Source organism: Triplophysa rosa, linkage group LG20 (assembly GCF_024868665.1).
Source record: "Triplophysa rosa linkage group LG20, Trosa_1v2, whole genome shotgun sequence".
Classification (NCBI taxonomy): domain Eukaryota; kingdom Metazoa; phylum Chordata; class Actinopteri; order Cypriniformes; family Nemacheilidae; genus Triplophysa; species Triplophysa rosa.
Window position 1 is genome coordinate 12,368,579 of NC_079909.1, and position 17,431 is coordinate 12,386,009.

General features: G+C 40.7%; 1 protein-coding gene across 1 annotated transcript in view; it reads right to left on the reverse strand.

Annotated features, from left to right (window-relative positions):
- Positions 1–15,972, reverse strand: part of pik3c2b (phosphatidylinositol-4-phosphate 3-kinase, catalytic subunit type 2 beta) — a 34,694-nt gene extending 18,722 nt beyond the window's left edge. Inside the window, exons 1-11 of the mRNA XM_057361925.1 lie at positions 15,712–15,972; positions 11,121–11,957; positions 10,924–11,024; positions 10,016–10,176; positions 7,896–8,016; positions 4,965–5,076; positions 4,475–4,554; positions 4,314–4,377; positions 3,856–4,002; positions 3,493–3,526; positions 1,786–1,981 (exon numbers count right to left, since the gene is read on the reverse strand). Of these exons, the coding sequence (XP_057217908.1) occupies positions 1,786–1,981; positions 3,493–3,526; positions 3,856–4,002; positions 4,314–4,377; positions 4,475–4,554; positions 4,965–5,076; positions 7,896–8,016; positions 10,016–10,176; positions 10,924–11,024; positions 11,121–11,870 (1,766 nt within the window). The 5' untranslated portion in view covers positions 11,871–11,957; positions 15,712–15,972. The remainder of the gene's footprint in view (positions 1–1,785; positions 1,982–3,492; positions 3,527–3,855; positions 4,003–4,313; positions 4,378–4,474; positions 4,555–4,964; positions 5,077–7,895; positions 8,017–10,015; positions 10,177–10,923; positions 11,025–11,120; positions 11,958–15,711) is intronic.
- Between the last annotated feature and the right edge of the window lie 1,459 nt (positions 15,973–17,431).

Genomic DNA, 17,431 nt, shown 5'->3' on the forward strand with positions numbered 1-17,431 from the left:
ACTCCAAAATGGGATCAACTCTCTAGAGACTGACGCAAATGGAACAAAACAAAAAACATTCCCAAAATAAATAAAATCCCAGATAGGAAAGAACAACAAGCCAGTGAATTGCTAACGTTACTAGTTTGGAATACAAATGCGAGGAAAACACAAGCAGCGAAACGCTCACGGCTCTTTAAGACCCTTTTAGGTTATGCTCAGTGGTCATCTGATGGACTCTAATTGCTTGAACCAGATGGAACGCAAGAGTCTCAGCCCTCCATTACCATCACACAGGTGCCTGGTACCCAGCCTGCCCTCTGCCTGGACCCCATGGGTCAAAGGTCGCACCAAGTTCCCATACACACGCCTTTGTAATGGCTCGTTTCCCAGTCAGCATCAGTTTCAGAGCGAGACAAAGAGCACCAGCCCAGGTCACTGGGTGGGAGAGACCATTCCCATGTTGTGCGGGGGAGGGAAGGGATGTATTTTATTACTGAACGGCCGGGTGAGGTGTGGTGAAATGTAGGGTTTGGTCTGCATCTGTCGCCAAGCTGGTGAGAGCAGTCGCCACAGTTTGGTTATTTTGCGCTGTTTTGGGTTAATAAAGGGGGTTGGAAAGGGAAAAGAGAAGGTATGGCATTCTCAAGAGATCTCATGCTATCCGCAATATAATGCTGAATAATCCCACTGGATTACTGAAGGGGATCAGCAGTGAACAGCTGTGTTTTTTTCACATTCCTTTACTTCAGTCTCCACTAGGGTCAACTTTTTCCTACAGTCTAATAATTTCCACAGCCTCCACAATTTAAACGAAGAATGCAACATTAGCGTGGCACCTTAAAGGAGCTGTTTGAACATTGACACCTAGCGGTTGAGCTTGCTCTCGCAGTCCAAATTCAAAGTATTGGCGAGGGTTTTTCCCCGCCCTCCTCATCAGACTCGACGCTCCCAGGAGTTGTCAGACACTTACAGGAGTGTAATGGAAAGCATAAACTCTTACACGAAGTCTGTCTGATAATTAATACGTTTGCAGTGGTTTTGTTGTTTTCAAATATAACTCAATCAGCAGCTCGTTTCAGAGGTTGCACCTCCGGTGGCATTTACGGGCCATATTGCGGTCTCGTTTAAATAACCGTACAAAAATTGTATATTACTCCTCGTAAATTGTAAAATAATATAGTAATTCTTTCCAAGTTTGCAACGTAATAGTACTGGGCAGGGTAGAATCTGCTATCTCTGACCCAGATCGTTTGTTTGCTGCAATATGCTGTTATTGTCGACAACTGACAAGCTGTCGAAATACACTAGTGGGTAAATCGTCAGTGGGCAGGACCAAAACAAAAACAGACATTACGGCACGGAACGCACATTTCAGAGTGGAATAACTGGCTAGAGCATTGTTTTTTGGACAAACCAATATATGAACTTAATATGTTCGTAGACATTTAGGAAACATGCTGAGGTAATGTTTTGATTTAATACAGTAAAATTATTACATACAGCTCCTTTAACATTTTAGTACTTGGCTTGCCAGTCCAGTACACAAAAAAAATAAGAGAAAATAAGGCAAGCAAGAAAGATATGACGAAAAGCCTTCTCAAAAAAACCTGTAATTCCAGATCTCTGTTTGCATTTGCAAAACAAACAAGACAACGTTTCTCCAACGTGAACTCACATGACCCTAACAATCAACTCTCATATTCATAGTCTACAATGACATAATATCACAATGTTTAAAGCGTTACATACGACACAAAAATCTTTATTTCCCAGAATGATGGAACCAGAGGAAGGAAGCGTTACCTGGCAGCCCATGTGATGGGAACGCGATGAGCCGCGTACACACTGAAGGACAGGACGTTGGTGACCATGCCAGCTTCCTGTATGGGGGCCGTTGCTCTGCTGCTCTGTGGCATGGTGTGGAAATTTGCATTGAAAGTGCTACAGTACAGCTCCACAAGATCCAAGATAGCTGCCGTCAATTTCTCTACTATTTTTGCTGTAATTGGAAAAAAAAACATATTAGGGGTCACAATACTTATTTGACCACAGAGCACCAATCAATCTTTACATTTGGCCGTTGTGACATCCATTGTGCTAGCGGTTGACTCTTGCAACACTATACAGCCCATTTCGTATCACATAATTCCAAACTGAATCAATATTTCAGGTCCAATTATTTGGCAAATAGCCATGTAATAAGCAGGGTAGTATACAGTTGGCTAGTCATTATCGCAAAATCACCCCCCTCAGGATGAAACAAGATCCCTCACTTACATTATTATTACTAAAAGGTATTAAATAATTGGTTCTTTGGGCATGTAAAGCTATAACGCCACCACCATCCATGTTTCCACTTATGAATACAAATATAGATTGTAAAACTCCTCAAATTCTGTTGCTATGCCTACAAAGCCCTGAATGCAGATTTAATATTCAACCATTACGGGGGCATTAAAACTTGCACACATCCAAAGCTGCAACATCCTTCCTGTTTATTCCCATCGGTGATCCCAGACTTCCTCATTGCTACATATGCACACACATTTCTCCCACCAACATGAGACAATAGCATCAATACATCCTCAACTCTGTGTGTGCAGAACTCTAATCTATGCAAGAAAATTCAATTCAACTCCACTATTGTTGGAATTTCTTCCAAAATTTGTCTCTCGTCCCACATCGCTTGCTACCTTACAATAAATGAATGTCCATACATTTATACACATCCACAACACCATAACATTGACAATACCCATAGACCCCCCATACATTTGCCATTCATTTAGAATCCCAAGATCTACTTTGATCCCCAACTCTTAAATTATTAATTTTATCGACTGATACACAAAGGATTTTCGTAGTCTATTCAGCCTAACGTATGGTACTCTCAATCTTCTAGTTGAAGAATTTGGGAAGGATCAGCCATGATTTTATCTGTCAGAGACAACATTTTTTTCTCATACAGCTTAGTAAAACTTGTCTCCAACATTTGACCCACAATTTTAGAACACACAGATATCAATCTGACCAGTCTAGTTTTAGTTTGAACAGAAAGACATCTATATCATGCACATATTCTATACTTTATGACACTTTGCATCACCGATTGAAAAAAACAAAAGTAGGATCCGTTTGCTTGCACCAAAGGATCTTAACCTCCCAAGACATTGTATATACGTTGTTGTAATTTACAGCATATATAGATGATTGTAAAACTGAAAGTGTGGAGTAAAAATAAAGCATAAGATTGAACCTTTACATTGTTTGTGTGTGTGGTGGTTGTAGGCCACAAAAACTTCTGTTCTGTTCTGACCTGTTCTGACTACCACAACATGTTTACTGTAGGAGGTGAGTATCAACAGAACTCTAGTGCTTAAAGAGTCCGTTTTCATGCCCTCCGGGAAGTGATGCACTTTTGTGGTCATTACATAATATATAGTTTAAATATTATCCAAGCTATTCCCTGAGAGTGACAAAGGACAAAAAGAACCGTATAACAAGCCGTACCTCTGTTTTCTTTCTTCGCCAAGACACTAACATCCTATGAAGGCAAACAGACACACACATAAGCAGGCATACTAGAAAGTGCTACACACAAACTGTCATTTCTCTAATAGAAACAAAACCTCTACAGACCAAAAAAGCATGCATGGGTGAAACATTTTTAGCAACATTACAAGTTTTAAGTGGTAACGGTTTAAGAAAAGCCGAAAATTGTCTATCCGGTCATTTGAGGAACTGGAAGAGGCAACAGCGACACATCGAGAAACAGCAGTTCTGAGGAACAGCCTGTTAATAAGTGCTTATCGGATGTCTGAAACTCTTCTCATGTTGCGTGTGACTGTAGGAGAAAGTATTCTAAGGCACCACCTTCTGCACTTTAGGTTGTAGTCTACAGGGGCAAGCCGGCAGCTGGTTTAGGGCAGCAGTGATGTCAGGTGTCTCGACAGCTGCTAGAGAGCTGCACAGGGCCTTTACTGACTGAACTAACCGCTCCACATGCAATGGCAACTCTGACTGTGAGAGACAGAAAAGCATAAGGAGGATGAGTCCAAATACAAAACTTGAAATGAATAACCCTTTTTTAGCTTTATATACAGAGCATTTAAAAATTAACAACAACAACCACTAACAATAACAAGGACAACAATATTGGCTTAACCAATCACGTAAGTTTAGGGGTGTGGCTATCTGCTTGTCCAATCAATTGAATATGAGGGAGTTTGAAAAACGTTTTTGAAAAGCGTGATATTTGCAATTGCATTTGGTAGGACAAAAACTACCCACTTTACCCTTATTATGAACAGTATCAGTTTGATTTAGTGTACCTCTGATAAAACGAAAGACTCTGCTTCATTATAAAAGGTATCCAGAAGTAACACCAGGGCCTCCCTGTGTCACACAAACAAAGAAGTATTATTGTGCATTAAATAGTAGATGTTAAAACTCAAAGATACAACACTCTCACCCTTACGTAATCTCCTCTCACCTGGTCACAGTCTGTTTCACTGGCCTTTCTTGCAGCAGGATGTTATGGTTCATTGTGGATGGAGTCTCATCATCTTCTGTCTTTTAGAGAAAATGCCATTGACACAACACAAATTAAAACATGCAAACATTCATCACACAACGTTAACATCTAGGTGCAACACTTTTACATTCCATCGGTCACAGAATCATTCCAGACATACTACATTTATTGCACTCTTAGAAACCTCTAATGACCTCAGCCAAGAAAAAAATTCTTTAGAGTGAAGACTATTAAAGTGAACTACATTTCTTCAATGTTAAAAGTTTTAGGCAGAAAACTCGATTCTGGAAGGACTTAAGTCACAAGTACACAACATGAAGATTTGTTGGGTTTAGAGGTCTAAAATGTTTCCTACAGGTGTTTCCTGTGGTTCCAACTGTTTGAACAGAAGAAAAACACGTTTTTGGGTCACTAATATACAGTATCTGCTGTCAACTCGGATCCTTACCGTTCGAGCGAGCTCCATGTTGATGGAACTTCTTTTGGTCAGAATAAGTCGAATGTCCCAGTCGAACTTCAGACACTGTTGGATGTACTCGAAGCTCACCAGAGTCTCATTGCTAAACAGAAAGAAAAAGGACAAAAGACCTTTAGACTGCAGCCTTGAGTCAATTTCTTGGTTATAAGTGAACTGAAAGCAAATCAGGACTTGTAACTGAAGAAAATGTATTGTCATTTGAGAATTCAAACAAAAAGCTTACCAAACATAGACATATATACATATACATTAATAGGTTAATCTTAACAACTCATATATATATATATATCATCTTGAGAGCCAAATACCCTTAACTACATTTAAATGCGAGTACCAGTTAGAGAAGTCAGCTCAAGTCATACCCGTCAACATTTGTGTACCAAAATCCGGGAGACCCACCGAGGGGGGGATTGGGGGTGGTATTTGGAGTTGGGGGGCTGGTTGGTTGTGAAGGGCAAATAGGGCACCCCTCTGTTATAAATAGTTTTAAATCTTTTAGTTACTTTATATCTAACATAACAATTTTCATGTCAAATTCTTAAATGTAAATCTAAGAGACTGTTTAATGCAGCTCACAGGGCCATGAATGGTATATCTGCAAGGTATCATCTTAATTTAACATTTAGATTTTGCCAGAGATCTCCACGTCAGACATGAAATAACTTGCATCTAAACGCGGTTTGAAAAAGCACAAGCAGTTTGCCCCTTCACACGTCCCGTAGTTCGGTTGTTTTAACTTTGTTAAATCCATCCATGTAAATAAAAAATAAAAACATTCTGCTAACTAATTAACAGTGTTTGCATATTATTTACACTAACCGCTTATGGTCACAGAACCTTAAATATTAGAAATAAACTATATTACTGGTTTTAATTCAGGGTTGTCTGCAGAACACAACACTTTTCATAACACGTTTTTTGTAAAAGCAAAGAAAGTGTAACAACAACAACAGCTAATAGACTCTACCGCATCTACGGTCGATGAAACGATCTGTCGTCTTCAGTGAGCGGACTGTGAGGAGCGAGCGTTAAATGGAAAACACGGAGTGGATTATGCTGACCTTCAGCGGTGTAATAAGAGAAAGTTTTTCGCAGGGATGTGAATCCTCTCTACGCCACTTCGGCTACCGTTCTATTTTGCCTACCAAAGGGCGCCTGCCTGTGATGGCAAATGGGCAGTGGCTCAAGCCACAGAGCCACCCCGTGAACTCGTTCCTGTTCCCGTCGGTCCGGGAGTTTCAAAGGAGAAATAACAAATATGGGAGTTTCACGGGAGAAACAACAAAACGGGAGGGTGGCAGAGATGGGCGTGAAAAACGGGAGACTCCCGTGAAAAATGGGAGTGTTGACAGGTATGGCTTAAGTTAAGATTTCTGGGTTAAGACAATACAAGTCTTGAATTTTATTCATACAAGTTTAATATTTAGTGCATCAATATGCTTTTCACACCACACCTAACCTTTTACATTTGGGAAAATTAAGACAATACGGTCTGAAAGAAAGCAATGCTAAAATATTACAATAAGTTTTTCAGCAACACAACCAATCCTAAAATCAACAATGCTTATCCATTACATATTCATGCATTCATAAAATTTTGAAAATACTTTGATCCTAGCTGTGTTGAGAATTAGTTACAGATTTATAAATTTAACATCCAACAATGAAGGCAAATATAATATAACATTTGTAAGGCAGTAGTTCATATGCCTCATATTTGCCTTTATTAATACTCAATATCAACCAATGGGTTAACTAATGAATAATGTGAAATATGAAAATATGACAACCAAGGTTTTTATTACACATCCAGCCAGGACATTCAATGAAAAGATACTCCAATATAACACTGTACAGAAACTAAATGAATGAACTAGTTTAGTACTGCTAAATTATTTCTGCTGCAACATTGCGTATTGTTTTTATTGTCAGACCCAGAAAAGTCCTTTATGACAAACAGTATGGTGTTCTGAAACTGAAGCACATTTTACTTTCAAAGTACAATCATACACCATGTACCTCCTTTTTCACAACCCGGTTATCAGGAAGGGACACACTTCCTACCACACAGCTGCAAAACCAACCAACTAAAACGCACACATACACACACCCAACTGAATAACACCTGCTTTCAGCAGAAAACACTGTTTTGTCCTTTAACATAAATCCTACAAATCATATCCTCAAAAAAGACAAGTGGCCTTTGAATAAGAACAGAAAAAGGATTTGTAGCTAAGGACGCCTCAGAATGGTGGTCGTGTAATGGGGAAACCCAATATGGTTAAAGCAGACCACAGACATAAGCACAGCTTGTTTTAATGCAACCACAATTGACGGTTCGCAGTTATATGACAAGGAAGTATTTAGACCACAAACTGCAAATCTTCAGCTCACCCCTTTTTCTGGATTCAGCCTATTTCCACGCGAACAGCCTAACAATGGAAGGGTTTGTATAAATGTAGTTCATTATGCTATTGGCTGGGAACTTTTCAGCAACACATTGCACATTGGCAGGCTGTAGTGGACAGTTTTTTGTCTGTGTTGCTTTGAGAGATCTTCCATCCGCTTGCTCATACTTGAGCCAATGCGAGGTGGGCATAAAGCCCCTAGGAAACAGACATCCAAAAACCAATCCACTGTCAACAAGCATTTATGAGAAGAAGCCTAGATTATGAACTACTGTGGCCAGCCCACAGAAAGCACCAGCATATGTTGCATAACAGTCACCAGCATTGGATAAGAGTAGACTGAGGCTTATTCCTCCTTATTCAACAAGCTTTATTAGAAAGACCATGCTGGACTCGCATAGCTATGCTGGTTCACCAGCCAGTGTGGCATCAAACCAGCATTGAAATTAATCCACATTAAAACATATTGAAAGATGGATTGCCGAGTTCTTACTTTTTGAAGAACTCAGCCTGGCCGCAGATTTTCATCAGGTAGTCGTCGACATCAATCAGATCCAGATCCTCGTGGGTATAGCAGAGAGTCTGATAGATCAGCAGGTCGATGGTTGAGGATCCTAAGGAACGAGAGAAACGTTTAATTTGGCTAAACCCACTGCTGAAACAAACCTATGTGCATGACAGATTCTTCCCGACACGGTTTGAATTTACTAGGCAAGAACAAAAAAGTGGTACTGAGTTCTAGCTTCAAAGCAGTGTTAATTTTACAGTTTTTACAACCAATAGCAATGATGTATAACACCACACTGCATTTAAGTCACTCACATATGCAGCGTTGGTAATCTGATTTATTTAAAGTGATCGTCCACCAAAAAATAAAAATGCTGTCATTTACTCACCCTCGTCATTTCAAACATGTATGACTTTCCTCCGCAGAACACAAAAGAAGATATTTTGAAAAGTGTTGTTATCCAGCACCCATTCACTTGCATTGGTTTTGTGTCCATACAATAGAAGTGAATGGGTGCCAGCTGTTCAGTTACCAACTTTCTTCAAAATATCTTTTGTGTTCTGCGGAAGAAAGAAAGTCATATAGGTTTGAAATGACAAGAGAGCGAGTATAAATGACAGAATTTTCATTTTTGGGTGAACTATCACTTTAAGAGTATTGGTCTGTAAATTAACTGATCCAAAATTACTTTTTGTAATCACAGACATCCTTTTTACATTTAAACATCTATATAAATTCTACTTTGTCATTTCACTTCCCAAAACAAGACTTTTTAATCACATGGTGACAAAAAGCAACAGATTTAAGCAGGGCAAACAAAGAAAAAAGGGAGTGCAGTGTCTCTAAAGTATCGGTTTATCTACAGTTAGATCAATAAGAGGTCATGAATTAGTGACATCACTGTGCTGACCTCCCTAGAAACACACACATCAACATATGACCCAGATACAGCTCATTAGCACCTACTGATTTGAATACAAACGGTGAATAACAGAGAAAACAGGTGGGAGTTTTAGTTTTACAGAAATGTTCGTCACTACACACAGCAGAGGTAGGTGTGAACCAGAAAAAAGTTAATCCACCCTTCCTTTTACACCCCAACAGGGCAAATGCACTGCAGTGCGGTCACAGTAGGAGGCTGAGTCTGAGCAAACGCCCCTCTCTCTCTCACCTCATGTCTCATCTACTCTCCTAGTAATGAATTGAGCATCTCTCTCAGAACACGTGGAAGGACTTATTTCTTTTTTTTTAGGTTAGGTCTGATGTGATAATAGTCACATAATATGATGGCCAAAATCTGAGACAGAGAGGGTAAAATGGAGTGTGCAGGAAAGAGAAATGTCAATTATGACTAAATGCCTAAATGTGTATCACTGACAAAATTAGCCATTTTTGGCTACATTTTGTTAAAATACCTCCAGCTATACCAGTGTAAAGTAAATATACAGCTAAAGCAAGCCCTTTGTAGACTGATTTTGATATTGCCTGACTGAAACGTTACCAAAGGTCTGAGTCGGAGGCGATGCACTCCACTTCTGATCCAGTAATCAAACATTTCGGAGAGATTCCCATTAGTGTATATACAAAGCTATTATACACATTTGATGATTGAGCAGTTAAAGTTAAAATGGCTCATCATATAGTGGCACGCTGCCACAATATGAGAGGGAAATCATTCCAAATGACAAAACAAAAAGAAAATCAAGTGCAGTGAATAAGTGATTGTGAAAACATGTTCAGTACTCTCGAATCTCTCCACATGAGGCCATATCTGTCCATGCGTGTTTGAGGGGGGACTGTGAGTGTTCCTCCAAGCAAGTGAATGAAAAGCTGCCTCTTTTAATAGAGTACACAAAACAGATGGCTGGCAGAACACCCATTCAGTGTAATGCTATTAAGAGAATTCAGGGGCCAAAGCCTCTCCAGTCTTTCAGATGAGATTCTCTGGTGCCTTCAACAAAGATTTAGGATGCGGCGAAAAAAAATCCACAGCGTCGACACAGCGGATATGGAATTTTTTTATATTTGAATATCTGAATCTACTAGTTTTGTATTGGACTAACTGAATTGTTAGGCTATAACAAATTTAACAGTTTAGTTCTTACCATCACAAGAGAAGGTGAGTGGTTCTCTGAAGTGATCACTGTTAACCGTGACCTTAATGCTGACCCCCAGTCCCTGCTGTAGTTCGTCCTGCGTGACGCACGGGCTCCAAACAAAGCCTGCATTTTTAGAGCTGTCGCTACACAGGTATGCCGATCGCAGCCTGTCAAAACAGTAAACAATGCTTTCAGCTATAACACAGGGTTTCACGGCTTTCTCACTGTACACATTTGTGACCCTGGACCACAAAAAAGTAGCATGGGTATATTTGTAGCAATAGCCAACAATACATTGTATGGTCAAAATTATTTTTCTTTTGTCAAAAATCATTAGGATATTAAGATCATGTTCAATTTATATATTTCGTAAATTTCCTACCTTAAATATATAAAAACGTTATTTCTGTGATAATAAAATGGCCTGAAACACGCCAACAAACTTTACTCGCTGTCGTCTGCTCTTTGAGAATTAACCACTCAAGTTTGGCATCTATGTAAAGCTTAGAATTCCTCATCATCATCATCTTCATCATCATCATCAACTCTCCACAACATCAGCCGTAAGCCAATAGAGGGAGTTAAAATAAACATGTTTTTTCTTTGCAACGACCTGCTACAGTGCCTCTGATGGACAACTTTAAAGGCGATTTTATTCAATATTTAGATTTTTTTGCACCCTCGGATTCCAGATTTTCAAAATGTTGTATATAATCTTGTCCAAATATAGTCTTATCCTAACAAACCAAACATCAATGAGAAGTTTATTTATTCAGCTTTGAGGTGGTGTATAACTCTAAATTTAAGACTGGTTTTGTGGTCCAGGGTCACAGTTTATACTCATTTATTGACACATTGATAGCACATTACTAAAAATATTGGTGAGAAAGAAACACTTAAGAGCAGTAACTCACAAGTCAAGTACGTGACAGAAAGCAGCCACTTCCTCATCTCTTTCTTCAGACACCTGAAAGAGCTCATAGCCAAAACAACTCGACCTGGTCCCCAAAGATACCTACAGGACATGCATTTGAATGTAAATTAAACATTTAAACCTTGTCTTTGTAAAGAACAATTGAGTTGACAGAAGCTTGGCCCTGAGAACGCTCACCGGATCAACGGATACTCTGCGCTGGCTTCTAGTGCTCTTCTGCCCTGGAACATAAGTGCGAGGGGGAACCTGAGGAGGAAGGGTGTTGCTTCGAGCCACCGCCTTTCCCAATTTCTCCCCATTTGCTCTTCTTCCTCGAGGTGACGGCCAATCCCCATTCAGCTTGCTTAGAGAGTCATTTAAATTATCATAATTCAGAGCATCTCCGAAAGAAAGCTTGGGCTTGTCCACCTCAGGAGTATACAAGTTCACATCCCGTGGAGCTGGGCTTCGACGGACAATGAATGAATCATTCTGCGGGATGGGATTTCTGGGTGGGACCGGTGGAGGCTCATCGGTTGGTGGAAGCCCTTTCGACAGCAACTGTGACGTTCCCTCAAAATCGTTCTCCCATTCATCCAAGATGTATCGAGGTTCCTTACTAAACTCTTCTCCCGATGTCGATAAGTTTGACACCTCGGGTTGAACGTGGTTGAGCGCAGGATCCGATCCGGACACGCCCTGCTGACAGTTATTCCAGGGAGGGCTGGGAAAACGTCTGGGCAAAGAGGGCTCGCTCCTCGATGGAGATGCCTTGCTGGTGTCAGGGGGTAGTGAACTCTCCGGGCCCTTGTCCTGTCGGTGGAGGGCGAGGGCATCATACTCCATCTGCAGTGCTTCTGCTAGGACCAGCTCCCTCTGGCTGAGACCCAGAGACTCCAGACAGCCCCATCGCTGCTCCTGATCGTTTTGCGTCTGTGCTGAGGACATATTCCTGTAGGGGACGCCGCGGTGCACTAGAGGAACGCAGAAAGGAGCCGGACCACACTAGGGGTTCCACAACCGGCTCATTAGGCTCTGTTAGGAGATAAGACAAAGAGACGAAGAACAGGAACAAGAAACACATGTTATTGCCATTTACCACTAATAGAGATTGTATCATCTGGACTATGTATAAAAATCATTTTTTTGGTTTACAGCTAATTCTGCAGTCACACTAGACTTTCAGAATGTGAATTATGATATTATCTATGCAGATCCCTGCGTGTATGGGCAGCAACCAAAAACGTTGATAAAAACCTTTGGGTCTATTTATATAATGGATTTGATGCATTTGCACCATCATTCTTGATATGATGTTTTAAAGCTGTATTGCACTGAAGAGGATTGTTCTATACGGTTATTTTTCTGAAAAGGTAACACTGCAATGTATCGCTCTCCAATTGGTCACAATCTTCACGTGACAAGTAATTGCAGGTCAGAGTTCACCAAACTTGACCTCTGGAATTCGAGTTTCAAGTTTGTAGCATTGAAGGGAAGTCAATGGAACAAAAGGTTACCACAGCATAACAGTATAAGTGCATTGGAAACAGTATAGGTGTTGCCATACAGGAATAAATGCATAATATTTAAATACACGTTCCGTCTAAAAAATGTATTAACTTCCAAGTGTACAACTAAGGGTTTAACTTCGTAACCCCAATATGAGCAACAATAATGATGCTTGACTTGACAAGAACTACTAACTACATTTGATTGGATGAAAAGTCCTGTTATGTAATTTCTCATTAACTAAAGACTTCTAAAAATCACATATGGATCAGACATTTAGTAACAGACTGCAGATCTGCATTTAGAGAAACCCACACGTGTAGCTCAGAATTTGATAGTCTTTGGCTCAGATCATCTGGTTCTTATTGTCTTTGCTTACTCCGCAAAACACAGAGCCAGGCTGATCTTCCCCATCGCTCTTTTAGCAGACTCATCAGTAAAGCATCAGTTCTCATACAGCAGAAGGCGATAAAGCCTGTTCCTGAGTAGCCACAGCTGGACTGAGGTTTAGCTTAAAATCCAAAATCGACCTGGCAACCTGCTGAGAAATGCGGCTCAACTGAGTTTCAAACCAGCATTTGATCAAACTAACGCCACATGTGGTGTGACGGCAGCCTCCCAAAACAGGCAAACAATCTATGGACTTGGTGGTCATCTAGTCTTACATAATGGAAAACGGCTACAGGTGAGGAGGTCTAAAGCCAAGCGGTTGTTTTTGTAATGTGAATACTGTACAGTGATCCTACACACCAGTGTGGTCAATGTTAGACCACTTTACCCCGTGTATAAAACTCTATGGGCTATGGCTCAGGCTCACCTAATATGCTTCAATTTAAACAAATAAAATGTGACCGAAGTTTAACAGTGGTTTTACACTACGGTTTGACTCCTTGTGACCTCTTTCCTTTGTAATCCGGCAAAAGTAGCGGGGGTCTTGAAACTCCGCCCACAAACACAACTGTAGGAAACTCTCACACCCTCCGCCAAAAGAATGGCACTAGAACAAAAGAGAGCGGGGACACGTGGGGAGAAGCATCTGTTTAATAGACATTCCCTTACGTTCCACATTTTGACTTCTTTCAAGTATCCCAAAAAACTGAATGCCTCTGGATATCACTGAAGAGTTTCATATAAAAAATGTTAAAGACATTGTTTATCAGGTCACTTTCAATTTCTGCATATTGTTTTTTAATATGCAGTTAAGTAGCGTAAAATGGATTCCATTGCAGGCCAAGCTCCCCTGGTGCCCAATTTTAGCCTTTGATTTTACCATCAGGTAAGTTAAGGTCTTCAACCATCTTAAGACTTGGTCAAAAACAAACCAGATGTTTGTTACCACCTTTCTCAGAGGGCAACATCATCTAGACAGCCTTTTGAGGTTCTCCTACATTCCCAAGAACACCGGCCTCCCATGGGCTTCATATGCAGAGTCTGATGATAGAGTTTGGCCGGAGGGGAGCAGTAAGACATAAGGGGTGGCAAGGAGGGTGGATCTGCATTGTTCCACAGGGACCCCGGGCCAGCCAGATACAGGCCCCCGGAATCAATCCCCTGTTGGGATATAATCCCATTCAACCAGGGGTGGCTCCCAGATTGGCCGAACAAAGGACAGGGAGGAGTGAGGGCAGCCACGTCACGCGAGGCAGGGCCGACTCAGACACGTTCACACGGGTCTGAGAGTCCAAGACAAAGAGGCCGCTGTCATCCATGTCCCTTAGTTACACCCCTCCCCCAACATAACCACCCACCCACCCACCAACAAATATCACACGGCTCCTTGCATGACCAAGGTTTTTGCTTATGCTACTGCCAGTTTATCAGGGCTTGCGTTGCGGCTTTTACCGTGTGGTGAGGTCTTCAATCATCATACATCTCTTCTTATGTGGGTTTCCCACCCTTACCATTGGTGCAAAGACCACAAGATCAACTGACACTAATCGGACAGGCAGATGGTTGGCCACATTCCGTCTAAAATTCTGCAAAAGTTTGACTGTGGCTTCTGAAGCAAATCAATGTTGATAGTCAAATTTGTGGGTCTTGGATTATTAAGTATGCAAAACAGACCAAGTAACTGTAAAACCCAGACCTCGTGCTAACATCCCAAAATAGGGAGTTGTGTACAGCAGACCACACAAACCACAAATCCCACAGGAAGGTGACTCAACCAAACGCGTGGCACCTCTGACCTGTTGCAAGTAACCAAGAAGCCGGGACAAGAATGTCTTTGAAGACACCAGAGCCCTATTGGGTTCTGCACAGTTGAAATGGTTTTTCCAGTTCCTGTTTCAATAGTGATGTTGGAGTCGATAAAAACATTAATTGTTGCTTTTGTTACTCCTGCCTGGCAGGTCTTGTCTTCCCCACATACTGCTTCAAGCGTACATGTGTGGGTGGTTTCAGAGATACAACGTGTGGTATTTTTCACAGGAGAAGACTTGAAACAGGTCAATGTCTTGAAGTAAAACCAAATAGTCCTGTTGAAATGAAGCATGCACACACACAAATGGAAAACATTTAATATCTAAGGTCATGTTATGTTGTTGTTGGATAGCACTAAGCTGTGGTATACATAAACACTGCATGGTAGTGTAATTTGTTACGCATTTAAGATGCATAAACCTCCAGTCATCTCAATTAGTAAACAAAAACGTCGTTTAGTAATTTGGTGAATAATTATAAACCCAAGTCATGCAATTCTTGAGCTGTGAAAGCTGTTAGTGAATACTGCGAGACATGTTTTGAGTTGACGCGTGCCTAGTGTACGCCACGAGTTTAACATACGCAATACATCAAATCATTGCGTAGCAACAGACGCAATCACGAACCTTTATGTTTACATCATCTCCATCCTTGACTTCACACAAATTTTATATGACGATAAGAAAAATAAGCTCTAGATAACGTTTCCTCTTGAAACCGTATTTTGATACATCCAAGATTCATCAAAGACAGTCAGACTAAACAATTCTCTCTGAATACAGCTTTACTAGAAGTCTGAAGCTCAAACGTGTCAAGTTGATATACAAAAGCACGTTGTTTTGGAAACGATGCACTCGACAATGTTAGCAAAATCGCGGCGGTACAGGTCTTAAAACGATTAAAGCTGCTATTAATGTCACATTCAGAGCAATGCCACAATGTTCCATTTCATGTTAGGAAAGCGAGATCCAGGTGAAAGATTTAAAACGGACAGTAAATGCAGTCAACACAGCGAATTGTATTAAATATGCCCTTGTAAACGCGTTCCGAGTGATAGTAAATGGGAGCGCTCATCACATACCGTGTGCACGGCCTCTCCAGCGTCTGTATCATAGTCCTCGTCTATTATCGGGGTGATCTGTGCGCTGAATTACTCTTATCAATTCCAATCAGGTGACGGTTTCCGGTGGCAAATTATCGTGTAAAGATCACAGGCGCGTCCCTGTTAATCCGTACGAGAGCCACGCTCCTTCACTCTCACTCTCGCGGTCGATTGACCGGGTTGTGTGATCGGCGCCTCGCTTGCTGTGGTTTTCTCTTTTTCGCAGTCAAAGCTCACGACACGTCGCTCTCATTGGAGAACGTGTAGAGAGAAGATATGAGGTTATAGAGAAACAATGGCGGTCTCTGTTGGACCATTCAGGTAACAGCATCCCATAACGCCTGACAGACACTGCAGTGGTGTGGTATAATGATGTTTCGTGTCTGCTAAATACATCTGAAAAAAAGATTAGCCAGTTAACTTGGTTTTGTTTATCGCTGCTGGTCGAGGTGAACTAGTCTCCGACCCAGTGGCCAGCTAAAAAGCGTTCTAAAACCAGCCACGAGATCAGAAACTAACATACATTTAGTAAAACACTTAAAATTATAATTAGAAAATTAGTTGTTAGGTAAAGCTAGACATACGCAATCAAATATTCCTGGAAAAATCTGAAGCCAAACAGTATGGACCAAACAGAATTCACCAGAGGTTAAACGAGTAAATATTTTTAGTCAGCGCCTTTCGCTCAAATTCCTACACGCAAGTGGGTTCATATTTGGGAAAAGTCAAAGAATCTCCACATTCTGGAGTAAAAGTTTGGTCAACTGGCACAGGCCATAAAGAATTTTACCTGTTAACGTTACTGTCCGAGTGAAAACACTCTTCACGTGTGGCGCTCCCATATTTATACACGGTACTGTCTCGTAAGAATTGCTCAGCAAATTCCAATGTGTTTCATTATCACACCTGGTTTAAAATAACTTTAATTTTATACGTTGAGCGACGCAAACATTGGTAATAATGTTCCCTTGTCTTTTAAATGAGACAACAGCGCCATCTCTCGGTAACAGCCATCTGTCAATCTCATACATCGCTGAAACCATTTATCAGGCTGATTAAAAGGTTTGCTAATTATAAAGCACACATCTAATTATCTAGATGGACAAATGAGTTATTGCGCATATTAACTTGTTAAATTGCCTGATGCTACAGTATATCTGAAATTATACTCCAGTTTTAATCCTCCTAGTAGCATGGTCTTGTAAACTAACGGTACTGTTTGGCGTGATGACAAAATGGCTCTCGTAAGTCGCTTTGGATAAAAAGAAGCGTCTGCCAAATGAATAAATGTAAATGTACTCGATATAATTGTCTCACACATATGAAGGTACAGAAATGTGGTGGGAACATCTTCCATTGGTAAAGTACTGCACTGTGTACAACCGTTTGTGTAGTTTTTATACTGGCATAGTAATGCTATTGTCATTTTTAGTGCATTTTTGTTTATTTAAGTAAAAAATAACGGTACTATAACTACTGTAATGCCCTTTATGGCCACATGAGGCATCATATCCCCACACAGTTTGACACCAAAGTGCACTTGTGTCGTGCACTCAACAGCAAACTCAAGTTTGTTTGACCAAGATAGTGTATGATCTTTGTACAAAAGACGTGCAAATATTGACAGCAAAGTACTGAGCAGTTACTTTGTATTCAATCCATCACAGCAAAGTTTGTCACTGTCTGGCATTTTTGTGTG